Raw genomic sequence first — 13731 nt, 5'->3', positions numbered from 1 at the left:
ACCCTTAACTAAAAGAAGGTATCAGGCACAAAAACAAGCAGCACCCATATCTTTATTAATCAGCCTATTCCATGCTAAAATTTATATTGTACCATCTCTAGATATAAGATTTGAACAAGACTGACCACCTTAAAGGAATTCCATAAATACCTCTGAGCTGATGATTTAAATGGCAGTATGCGATCAATACACCGTATTTTGCCATTACTTAGGCATTTCTTGAATAAACTTACTCCTATTCTTTAAAGCCATTCATTTTCAAAAAGCTCCTAAGTCTTTCAACATTTAAAAAAAAAAAAAAGGAGAAAAAGTAGGTTTTCCAAGATAGGAATCTAAGTAGCCTCTACTTTGTTCCGCTCATTTCACCTCTAAACCATCCTGCACACTGAATAGAACAGACACAGAATGCTCCACAAAAATAGTGGCTTTAATCAGCCACAAAGCACAAAGACCTTTTCCTACACTTATATGTTTAATAACACAAATTCCATCTACTGCATTTTATAATTTTATAATTAGTAAGCAGCAATAAACTTTATCCTGTACTAGTTTAGCATTTTAATTTTTAGCTTTAGTTGAAATAGAAAAAGTATTTTACCACAATCAATGCTTTTTCACCTTGAAGCAATGATAATGAGAACTTACAACTTAAATAATTTTCACATTTACCAGCCTAAAAGAAGTATTTCAAATGATATGGGCTTCTGTACTTCATCAGAAAGATTCAGGGAGGGGAAAAAATAGCGGGATTATTTAATTAAAAGCATGTTCAGGAACAGAAAAAGGAATTTGTAACTGCAACTCCAATGTTTCATAAATGTCTTCTATTTCTATTAAAAAATTCTCTAACATATAAAATACAATCCCTGAAAGTTTTGTGTATAAGTAAAATTCTCATACAACATGAGTAGAGCATGGTTTATTAATAAAAAAAACACTGTATTTGTTATCAAATATGAAAACAACAGTTCCAGATACATATTTTAGAGAAAAAAAATGTTTATTTTAAGTTAAGGGTCTCTACCTAAATTTATTTTGGTATCAAACAACTGCAATTAGTGATGGAGAAAAAAAGCATCTACAATTGTGGCAAGATGTTAATTTACAAGAACTATACAAAATTAGATTAATTATAACAACTTATCAAAGGTTCCTGAAATTAATTTTGCTTTCAGAAAAGTATCAAAGTCTTCAGATCCAGAAATGATAGCCTTTTATTATTTTTGATTCACGGCATTATAGCACATCAGATCTTCAAGCAACACCGCCAGATGAAATCTTGTATAATTTGGAATGTAAATGAAATCTTGTTCCTTTTTTTAGGAAAGGAACCTTGACAAAGGAAGGAAAAACCTTGACAAAGAAGTGTCCACCAGTATGGAATACCTGTTAGAAAGGCTTGTCTGCTGTTAATTAAACATGGGCAATTAGCTCTACATTGTTAAAAACTGCCTTAAATCCTTTCTTTTATTAAAAAAAGTCTCAGCCATTTCATTATCTCTAAGCCTGATAACAAAATTATTATTTAGTTTTAATTAGGAAATCCACACCCATATAAGACATCTTCAAAATAGTACATATTTTAAAAGTGTATATAAGCAAAACTAAATTTCTTAAATTGTAACAAATCTAGGAGCAATAATTTAATAGTCTATTGCAAAATATAGGTAGCCTTAAGAGAAACATGCTTGGTCAATTTTTCTGAAGCTTTTAGGTTTGGTGCCCAAACATTTAAACATTAAAAAAAATAATAATAACATGACTCTTTGCTAATGGCTTTTAAGATACTAATTTGCAGACATACCTAAATACTCATCTAAATAAGTATCTAGGCTATCCAATTATATTTGTCATTAATTCATAAGACAATAACATATCTATAATATAAAAGTAATAAAAAAAATAGGTATTTTAGGCCTCAAATGAGTTTACCTAATAGGGGTAAAGGAGAAGTATCATATAAGACCCAAAATAAACTTCAGATACAAAATTATATGATGTGGCTTCATTCAAACACATCTCAAAATTAAACTCCAGTTAAAAAACTAGGCTGGCTTTTTTATATCACCAGCTTTCATCAGGGCCTTAATGGCTCTTGCCCTCATCTCAAGTTCTAGCAGCTCCAGCTGCTGTGCAGAAGGCTGAACATCTTCTGGTGGAGGAACAGTCAGGGTGGCTGCTTTGGGTTCCTGTGGGCTAGATTCTGCCAGTCCCAGAATCTCATTCACACTTTTCTCAATGTCTTTCTCCAGATCATCTATCTGACCAGCTTCACTTTGGACAGTATTTTCTGGGACCTCAGGAGCAGCAGCTTCTTCGTTGCATGGGCCTTCTATGTCGCTGTCATAAGCATCTGCATTTATACTGAGTACATCACTATCTTCCCCTTTGCCTGTAACAAACAAAAGAGGGGAAAGAACCATGTAACCTAAATGCCCTGGGTCAAAATTTCCTTACTCTTTATGTTTAAAGGGCTGTTTTGACCCCACCTCCCACCATGAGTCCCAAACACATTCCATAATCATCATCCCACTCTCTTTTCCCCTGATTGCTCAACTTTCAAAATAGACCTAATTTAAAATAAATTTTAATACATTTTTCATTCCAGTTTAGTTAAACATGGAAACACTGAAAAATTTATTCCATAATATAGCGTTCCTATAATCTATTTTTCTAATTAAAATGTCATAATGTCATAACACTTTATAGCACAGTGAAGTTTCTACATTGCAAAATGAAAGCTGACATTGGAAACTCAGTGGATAGAGGACTACTTATTACTGAAGAAGTAAAATTTCATTTTACTTTGATGTTTAAAATACTTTGCTTTATAAACTACAAAAAAGAAAAAAATTCATCATCAAGCTAGATACCATGTGCACTGCTGTTTTCTCAAATCTTTTAACAACCTTTTTCAAACACTTTGTTTTCAATCAATAAAGGAGAAAGCCTATGGCCATTTTCTAAAATAAAATGATTTTTCATGAAGAGGATTAACTTTTATTAATGAAGTTAGTATACCACAATTTTAAATAACTGCATTTATTATAAAACTTCTATAACTGATGTTAAGAATGAGAATATAAATTCAGATTATAGCTCTCAACCACTTTGGTCTTGGCGTTGAATATTACTCAACTCTAGGCATTATTTACAACTTTGAGTACTTTAAATTTCTATGTTAAAAAAGTAATGATCCCCAAAACATTAGCTTTGATAGCTTTCATATAGTAAGAAAAACTAATAAAACAGATTTGACAGACGGAAAATTCTGATAATAGAACATAATGGAAGGATACAAACAATTTTACTCTACTACTTTTGTAACAATCTACTGACTTGACTGATCCTCCTACATTCTTTTAATTCAAAAACCATTCTCTATTCCAAAACTAAAGTAGAAAATGAAACAGTAAATTATATTTGTGTTCACATAGAACTTGTTAAAAGAAAAGAATGGAGGGGCGGTGCCTGTGGCTCAGTCGGTAAGGCGCCGGCCCCATATACCGAGGGTGGCGGGTTCAAACCCAGCCCCGGCCAAAACTGCAACCAAAAAATAGCCAGGCGTTGTGGTGGGCGCCTGTAGTCCCAGCTACTCGGGAGGCTGAGGCAAGAGAATCGCTTAAGCCCAGGAGTTGGAGAGTGCTGTGAGCTGTGTGAGGCCACGGCACTCTACCGAGGGCCATAAAGTGAGACTCTGTCTCTACAAAAAAAAAAAAAAAAAATGGTTTAAGAAAAGAATGGTTGTCATTTTAATTATTTCATGTCAAAAAATATTTTATGTATATCCACAAAACAACCAGTATTTCTAAGTAGCAAAAGAAAAATCATAGAAAAATAAATATAGCCTTTTGCCTTAAAAAACAATGTTTTATGTAAGTACAAGTGGTCCCTGGGTATGGATGAGATATATTCCTGATGTCTTTAGGTCAGATTTGTTAAGTAAGAACTATGAGTGGAAAAGAAGAAAAAAGATAAAAAAGACAAAATAATTTAAAAAAAAGATTTACATGGCTCAGTGCCCATAGCTCAGTGGTTAGGATGCCGGCCACATATACGGGGGCTGGTGGGTTTGAACCCGGCCAGAGCCTGCTAAATAACAATGACAACTGCAACAGAAAAAAAAACAGCCAGGCATTGTGGTGGGTACCTGTAGTCCCAGCTACTTGGGAGGTTGAGGCAAGAGAATTGCTTAAGTCCAACAGTTTGAGATTGCTGTGAGCTGTGATGCCATGACACTCTACCCAGGGTGACATAGTAAGACTCTGTCTCAAAAATAAATAAATAAATAAACAAGATTTGCATGTAACTTGGTTCAGTGACAAACAGTGCATATACAATAACAATAATAACAAAAAAAGACTATAATGGCTCATGTGGTAATAATACAGTGTAATATTGTTTTAATAATACCCCTGTACTATAACAAGGTATAGAAACTGTTGTGCTCTTTAATTCAAACAAACAGAACATAAAAACAAACTCACACAAAAGTTTAGATAGAAGAAATTTGAAAAAAAGAATATTAAAGGGTAACACTTAACATCGCATCAATGCTAGGATAATAGGAATGTTAGGCTTATTTTGATTTTATAACCAAATCAGTAATTATTTTTCTAATTCAGTAATTAATCTATCATGCTGTTTAGTAATAACTGATGTCTTTTTTTTTTTTAGAGCACAAACGCAGTCCCCCACTACCACAAATTATGCAGTTGAGTTTCCTACATTTGGGGAAATTGCAGGGGTCAGCACATCCGGAGTGCAATGGATAAGCCTCGCCCTGGGAAAACCACCTTCATGATCATGGTATCTCCCCTGTCTTCATTGGTGCCTTCATTGATTCCTTCCACACATTCCATTATTCTCATTTCATCCTATTTTATAATTATTCTGATAGTCAAGTGACTGAAGCATGATGCTTTCCCAATGAACATGGCATTGGCCTTTTCTCCAAATAATTATTTCTACTTTCATTTCCAATATAATCACTTTTCTCTTCATTGCAGGCTCACCTAGACTTACACTGGACTATTTTTGCTTTGGAGGCCGGGTCCTCAAAGGAAACACAGACTCTCAGATTCAAATTAAAGTTAAGACAAATAAACAATGAAACCAGCTGCCAGCAGAAAAGAAGCTTCACCAACAAAACACTTACACCATGTGCTTTGTTTACGTACATGGAAGCAGTTAGTTCCTGAATTATTACTTTAACTACAACTTATCCTTATGGGGAGCCTTGGGACCCTATTCTTAAGTATGGGAATGCCATAAAGTAGGTTCCATACCCATAACCCAAGGACTGCCTGTATTCTAATTTAAGGCAAAAACAAATTTAAGAGAAACAGCTCTAAGTTGTTCATAGCATCAAAAAGTTAATGTTTTTTCTCTCTTTTTATTTTTTTAAACAGACAGTGCTGCACTCTGTTGCCCAGACTAGAGTGTAGTGGCACAATCCTAATCCACTGTAACCTCAAACTCCTGGGCTCAGGGAATTCTCCCTCTCCAGTCTCCCAAGTAGCTAGGACTACAGGAATGGACCATCACACCTGGCTGATTTTTAAAGTGTTTGTAGAGATGAACAAACACTATATTGCCACTATATTCCACTATATTGCCTAGGCAGGTCTTGAACTCCTGGCCTCAAGCAATCCTCCCTGCTAGGCCTGAGTGCTAGGATTAAAGGAATGAACCGGCATGCCCTGGTTGGGTAAAAGTTACTTTTAATGCTTTAGGCATTAAATCTCTAGCCAGGGGTGTCCAACCTGTAGCCCATGGTCTGTAGGCAGATTACTTGAGAACTATTTTGCTTATCTGTGTTGTCAAGACATTGCGAAAAGTGTACATGAACCTTTTCTTTTGTTCATCATCTTTTGTTTGCCTATTTAATGTGTGGCACAAGACAACTCTTACTCTTCCAATGTGTGGTACGTAAAAAAGAGGTTAGACACCCCTATTAGGCTATTTAAAAGATTTCAAAACATACATTTTTAAAAAAATGTGATTTGTCTTTTAAACTAGAGGCTATTGCCAGATAATTGATAGAACAGCACAAGAATATAATGACTGGGTGGGGAGAAGGGAGAGTCTGAAAGTTGGGATACCTGAGTCCTAATCCTTAACTCTGGAATGAAGTGTATGATTTGGGGCAAATCCCTTAATTTCTCAGAGTTTCTCTCCTATAAAAATGAAGGGAACTTATCCTAGAAAATCTCTCAAGTTCCAGGTCTAATATTACAGTAAGATAGTCTACACAAAAGTATATAAAGTGGCAATACTTTAAGCCGGTGGTTCTCAACCCATGGGTTACAACCCATAGGAACTGTATTAAAATGTGGTGCCTGTGGCTCAAAGGGGTAGAGCGCCAGTCCCATATGCTGGAGGTGGTGGGTTCAAACCCAGCCCCGGCCAAAAAAAACTGCGCAAATAAATAAATAAAAAAAAAAAAAAAAAATGTTGCGGCATTAGGAAGGTTGAGAACCACTGCTAAGCTATTATCTCCCCAAGATATAGTTACCACTCACCTTTTACTTAATATATTCATCACCTGGATAATAATTTCAAAAGAATTTCCTATTAGCAGTAGTAGAAAATGAAAGATAAATTACAAGAAATTACAAGTGAGCAAATCATGTTCTACTAAATGTTTTCACCAATCTTTTTGGCAAGACTTTTTTTTTTTTTTTAAGAAGTATATTTACAAGATCCACACATTGTAACTGAAGTTAACTCATTATCTTAGATTCAGTGATCAGTGTCTAATGACACAACTATGCAACCCCCCTTATAAGCTAAATCATAAAATTTAAAATAGCACACTTTTATGAAATTAATTTGCTTTAGATCTATATGCAAGTAAATTTTAAAACGATAGCAAAACTTAGAGGTATTTTCATTAATAATGTGAGAAATCTACACTAGTAGATCCTATGAACAGACTTAACAAATCTTCTCGTCTAATGTCACTGTCATGCACCACAAGCCTCTATTTCCCATCAAAAGACTTTAGGGAGGCTCGGTGCCTGTAACTCAGCAGCTAGGGTGCTGGCCACATACACCAGGGCTGGAGGGTTCGAACCGGGCCTGGGTCTGCCAAACAATAACTACAACAACAACAACAAAAATAGCCAGGTGTTGTGGTGGGTGCCTGTAGCCGCAGCTACTTAGGACGCTGAGGCAAGCTGTAGCCCCAGCTACTTAGGACGCTGAGGCAAGAGAATCGCTTAAGCCCATGAATTTAAGGTTGCTGTGAGCTGATGCTGCGGCACTCTTCCCATAGGCAACACAGTGAGACTCTGTCTCTTAAAATAAAACATAAAAAAAAAAAAAAAAAGACTTTAGGGATACATATGAGTGTGTATAGATTTTTTTTTTAATGGGAATGTATATGTTTAATTTATTTTTGGGGGTGGGGGGGAGAGGAGGTCTACAGTTTTCAAACACTTTTCAAATGTCTAAGAGGCACCGAGCTGTATATTTTCCCTTAATTCAGATCATTTTTAAAGCCTACTTATACAAGTTTATTTAAGAAGCAACCATAGTTAAAGAGCCACTTTGCCTTGCATTTATCATAATAAAATCTCTACCTTATAAGGTTATTAGCACGAGAGATTCAGGATCAAAATGTTTATGCACACAGTTCCAATATTTCAAGGGGAAAAATCTGGACAAGAAATGCTATACATATTCTATTACTAAAGAGATGGTGATCTCTAAATTAGTGTTCTTTGTTTACAGTGAAAATTATCCAAAATCCAAATGACTGAGTTCTCATCTCAGCAATAACACAATATTGCTGAATGTATTCACAGGTTCCATCTATCCATTACAGCTATACCATAGATGCCAAAGTTTTTAATACACCTGAAATATTTAGCATAAGCACTCTACTTCACAAATGCAGAAACTAGTGACTTGGACAGAGGACACAATAAATTATTTGAAGATCTTAGAGGAAGGAGTCATACTCAAGTCTTTTCACTATCTCTAAATTTTCATCATTCTAATAGAATGAGTCAGTAATTTGTTTTTTAAAACATCATTTGTAAACACACGAATATATTTCTAAAGATAATTACTCTCATTGCTGGTGTTAGGAAAATGTAGGTTTTTTTCTGTCGATTATGATCTTCAAAGTGGAAGAGGTAAAACTTATACATTCTTTTTAAAAAAGTAAGTTCATCCTCAAATGCCTCATTCAAAGCCCTTAAAATTTTAGTGTGGTCATGTTTTGTCCATTCAAACTCCCACTGTGTGTGTGTGTGTGTGTGCATGCAAGCATGCACATTTTCAGAAAGAAGTGAATATCCATTTAAAGTGCGTAAGAATTCCACAAAGGAGCATCTTCAAATTTTTATAAAGGCTTAAGAGTGGGTAGGAAAAACAAATCAATTTAAAATGTAAATCCTATTTATTCCTTTAAATAAAGTCTAATTAGTAGTAAGAGATATAACAAGAAATGAGGTATCTATTTTAATAAAGCTTAGAATCAGTTTTCACAAAATTATATTCACAAATTGTTTAAATATATATAATATATTCATATAACATGATTGATGATAAAAAAAAAGTCAAGAATTAGCTTGTGAACTAAAGGTGTTTGGGCTTTTCAAAGGCACTCACAATTCAGTCCACTTGAATTTCTAAGCTTTTTTAAAGGTCTAAAGGAAAAAAAATAAAACAGTTTCGATGCATGTATGTTAAACTAAGTTACTAAAATCCAACAAGAAAAATAAAATACAGTTGGTTCTGGCATAAAATACTAAAAATGCAAGTAAAAATTATAATAAAAATTCAGGCCATTAACTATGAAAGACATAATAATCAAAAGTGGCACAGGAAAGAAATCAAAGAAAATCTTAGACTCAAGTTACTACATGTTATAGAGAAGCAAAAGAACTAAAGTAACTTTAGATAATACACAAAGAAACAAGAAGATATGACACATTTCTCACATTAATTCTGCTCCTCCAACGAGATGGGTAACCCCCTAAAATACTACATACCACTTAGGGCACTTCAGATAAAAGCAATGCAAATGAAGCAATGGAGCAAATAACTTATGGGAAAGGATTAAAGGAATTTAAGAGCTTATTGAGGTAATAGTTATGGGAAGACAATATGAAGAGTAAAGAGATTTTTCACGGAAAAAGTAACAAAGAGTGTAGGGATTTCGGTGAGCACTCACCTCTTATGTTTGCTCCTCTGAGTACTCACTAATGTACATTCATTCTGTTACACTGTCCTCTGGTCTATATATTTTTACAATTTATCTTTCCTTTCATTTTCCTGCCATCTCCTGTCCTACCAACTTGATTCATAGCCCAGTCAAACTCTGTACCCAAGTACTAAAGATTTTTTTATATAACAAACTAATCCATCTAGACTAAGTTTTTAGACAGCAATATGAATCAATCACTGCTCATATTTATCACTGACATAGATGAATAAATGGAATAATTTACCAGAGGAATATTTGTTTATATTATTCAATGAGCCATAGCTATGAACATGGAATAAACCATAAAGACAAAATATTTGGCAAGTAACTAAAACACCCAACACTGGTTTAATGGTTTATTGACAAGAAGAAAAAATAAACTAGATAAGATTTATCACTTTAGGAGTAATATACTTCTGGTATAAATACAATGAAGTGTACTACATAATAAGAAAAACTAAAATGCAATACCTGTGTTTTTATTATCATCTATAACAAATCTCAATGCTTCTGAGCTGCAGGGAACCCTTACACTATAATATAAAGGAAAAATATTCCATGGCACAGTTTTACTTTTTGTTAAAATAAACATTTTTAAATAGACTATCCAAATGAATGTAAATGGACATAAGAATCATTAATCACGTCACAAACATTTTGCATTGTAAAAATAAAAAGGACTTTAAAGTTATGCTAGCATCTTTAAACCTACATTTTCTAAACCTACATAAGACTAATAAATATTCTAGTTGGTAATTCAACTTATCTGAAACAGTTCTTATGCATAAAATGAAAGCATAGCTAATGTTATGAGTTGACTGCAAGCTTGTGAAACCTCTTGTAGTTAATTATTAAATTAAGCCAAGAAACAAACCCTAGAATGTGGAGTTATTTAAATACCTGTCTGAATTCCCGCTAAAGATGGCAAATTGAGCATACAGACCTGCTTCCTTCCCCTACCAATAACCCACTAAAGTGACAAAGGAGTGATGCTTAAAAACAACATAAAAATTATAAATTATAATGTATACGGCTATGATCTAACAATAATAAAAAAAAAACTATAAATTAACTGGTGAAAAGACTAATCAGCATCAAAGAATCCACAAAGGTAATAAACTTCAATTTAGCTAGATTAAAAAAAAACTTAAGTCTTCTGAAAAAGAAAATACACCATAAATAAAATCATTAAGACAGGAACAGATTACAAGGAATATGAGGAAGACACCTTTTTAAGAAGGACAACTGTAGGGCGGCGCCTGTGGCTCAGTCAGTAGGGCGCCGGCCCCATATACCAAGGGTGGAGGGTTTAAACCCGGGCCCGGCTGAACTGCAACCAAAAAATAGCCGGGCATTGTGGTGGGAGCCTGTAGTCCCAGCTACTCGGGAGACTGAGGCAAGAGAATCACTTAAGCCCAGGAGTTGGAGGTTGCTGTGAGCTGTGTGAGGCCATGGCACTCTTCCAAGGGCCATAAAGTGAGACTCTGTCTCTACAAAAAAAAAAAAAAAAAGGACAACTGTATATTAAAATAACTAGGTATCATTAAGAAACTACCAAAAATATGCATTAAAAAATACAAACAAATCAGACATTTTACAAAACAGGAAGTATACGAAAAAATGCTCAACCTGGGTGGCGCCTATGGCTCAAGGAGTAGGGCTCCAGCCCCCTATACTAGGGGTGGCAGGTTCAAGCCTGGCCCAGGCCAAAAATGCAAACAAACAAACAAACAAAAAAAATTGCTCAACCTAATTTCTAATCAGGGAAATACAAATTAAAACAAGATATTACTTTTTATTTGTTAATAAAAATCAGAATTTTTTTCTGTGAGAAAAAAGCTAGTACACTGCTAATATTTTATTAGCAATAATATTATTTAGCAAAAATATTATTATTCTTTAGCTTACCATTTTGACTTAGCAGTATATCTTGGTCTTCCTAGTAAAAGGAAACATGACCAAAATATACTGCTAAGTAAAAATAGTAAGCTAAAGAATAATATTTTTGCTAAAAATAATTATCAGTGTACTAAATTATTAACAGTGATTACTTTGAGGAAATAAAAATAGAAAGGGAAAAGAGAATAAATTTTCCAATTTTGTTCTATGAAACAACCTACATATTTCTTCAACTTTTTATAAGAATTTTTTACAAATTTACAAATATTTTTACAAGAATACAACCTCAAAAAAAAAGAAAAAGTGAATTCATAGTATTAGACAAGAAAGATACAAAATAATTATGCAGAAATTTTACAAAATGAAAGCAGACAGGATCCAATTGACAGAAAAATAAAAGCAAAGCAAAGCCACAAGACACCAGATCAGTGTAATTCTTTCTAAGAGAGTCCTGGAAGCAATGAAGAGTTGTCTGTGGAACAAGTGATACAGTAATTAAAATTAAATTCATTTGGAATAGTTGGGCCAGTTGAACACCTCCTTCTTTCCCTACCCTTCCCTGCAACATGTCCAAGCACTCTGCACTCTATGGAGAAGCCTACCCCATCATCCACTTTACATCAAAGAAAGATATCTGTTATCGAATCACATTTAAACAGCTGCTGAAGAAAACCAAAGCCGCAACCAGCAAAACCCAGCTAAAATAAATGAAGGACTAAGCTAAGGAAGAAATAAAGAAAAGTCAATAATCAGAAGATTATCTGTTGGGGGAAGAGCAGGAGACTGCAGTGGATACTGTAACAATAAAACAAGCACAGGGTACAATGGAAAAAAAAGCCTCACAAAACAAGAATTGTTAAAATTAAAAAATACAGTTATTAAAAGCAAACATGCAATGATTGCTGGGAGAAAATATTAAGAAATCTATCAAAATGTAGAAAAAATATTTTTAAAATATGTGATAAAAGTTAAGAGATAAGGATAAACCCATAAAATTCTCATCAACCTAATATAATTAATTTCACAAATATTACTGAGCACCTATGTATAAGAAACTGTGTTAAGCATTGAGGAAAAAGCAGTGAACAAAAAAGTACCTGCCTTACATTTAAGTCATAGGAGAGAGGCTAAAAATGTCAAAGGCAATGAAGAAAAATAAAGAAAGGTAAGAAAATAGTACTAGGAATATGCTTTCACAGGGAGTGATCACTATGATCTGAGAACATAACATGACAGCAGGGACTTGAATAAAGTGATGGAATAAGTTAGAAAGCAAGGAAAGAGATGGAGAAGGAAAATAAATAAGAAAACTGATCTAGATGAAAACTGAAGGTGAAGTCTTGAGCCTAAAAAGACTTGCCAAGCGCAAGAACATCATACCTGAGATACATCCTGTGACACAGAATTCAAAGGCAAAAAAAAAAAAAAAATTCCTGAAAGTCTTCAGACAAAAAAACTAGACTACCAGCAATGACTACTTTCAGGGAATGAAGAGTATTCTCATCTGGCGGGGCTCAGTGCCTCATGCCTTTAATCCTAGCACTCTGAGAGGCTGAGGCAGGCATATTTCTTGAGCTCAGGAGTTCAGACTAGACTGAGCGAGAGATCCCATCTCTATTAAAAATAGAGAAACTAGCTGGGCATGGTGTTAGGTACCTATAACTTCCCAGCTGCTAGGAAGGCTGAGGCAGGAGGATTGCTTAAACCCACGAGTTTGAATTTGCTGTGAGTTACAACGCCACAGCACTCAACCCTAGTGAAACTCTGTCTCAAACAAACAAACAAAAATTAGTACAAACTAATTTGCACTGTAGAGATTTTATCTGGATCTTGATTCATATAAACAGTGTTTAAAAATACGTATATAAGACAATATGTAAGATAATTTATAAAACAATAGGAAAAACTAAATACTAGTTACCTGAGGATTTCCTAAGAATGTTTTAAAATATTTACACACATACACACACCTTGATGAAGAGGCAAAGACCCAAATCAAACATTCCTATCAAGCAATCACAAAGCTAGTTATTCAAAGAGTTAAACTATTTTACTTTATTTTTTCTTAGTTTTTCCTACCTGATTTTAGGTCACTTGCCTTCAGTGGTTATGCCATGTAGGAATGACACACTGCATCATCCTCCTCCTTAATTTTGAGTCTCAACTCTCCAAGACCTCAATTGTTATTGATCTGCTAGAATCTCTCATTAGTAACAAAGTCTATGACACCCTGGACAACAATGCTATGCCTTCACAGATTTCTTTCAGTAGACAACAGATAATTTTAAATTTAAGTTATAAAGAACACGTTTTTAATGCATTCTAACTGTAGAAAATCAGCTTGATAACTTTTAACGGTTTTAGTGAGTTCCCTTCCCACCTTTCATAAAGCCAATACTTTATTTTCTGAAAAGAAAACAATTAAGGCATGAGAAAAATCTTTTCTGTAGAGGCTTTCAATCTCTCTCTCACCAAAATGAACAGAATTTAAGTGTTTTTTTCCCCACTGCTAATTTAGATTTAAGTGCATCAGCTTGACCATCGTTTTCAAAATTTGATCACGGAAAAACTGATTCCACTGGGAAAGAAGTGCAAATCATTCAGTAGAGAAA

The 13731-nt window shown here is 34.2% G+C and overlaps 1 protein-coding gene and 1 pseudogene across 1 annotated transcript in view; both read right to left on the bottom strand.

Moving 5' to 3' along the window:
• Positions 1-988: 988 nt before the first annotated feature.
• CAAP1 (caspase activity and apoptosis inhibitor 1) overlaps positions 989-13731 on the bottom strand; it is a 51775-nt gene continuing 39032 nt past the window's right edge. The window contains exon 6 of the mRNA XM_053571162.1: positions 989-2392. Coding sequence (XP_053427137.1) covers positions 2046-2392 — 347 coding nt within the window. The 3' untranslated portion in view covers positions 989-2045. The remainder of the gene's footprint in view (positions 2393-13731) is intronic.
• Positions 4675-4828, bottom strand: LOC128580284 (uncharacterized; annotated as a pseudogene).

Source organism: Nycticebus coucang, chromosome 2 (genome assembly GCF_027406575.1).
Source record: "Nycticebus coucang isolate mNycCou1 chromosome 2, mNycCou1.pri, whole genome shotgun sequence".
NCBI lineage: Eukaryota > Metazoa > Chordata > Mammalia > Primates > Lorisidae > Nycticebus > Nycticebus coucang.
The sequence above is the reverse complement of the archived record's forward strand: the minus strand, read 5'-3'. Positions and strand labels throughout refer to the sequence as shown.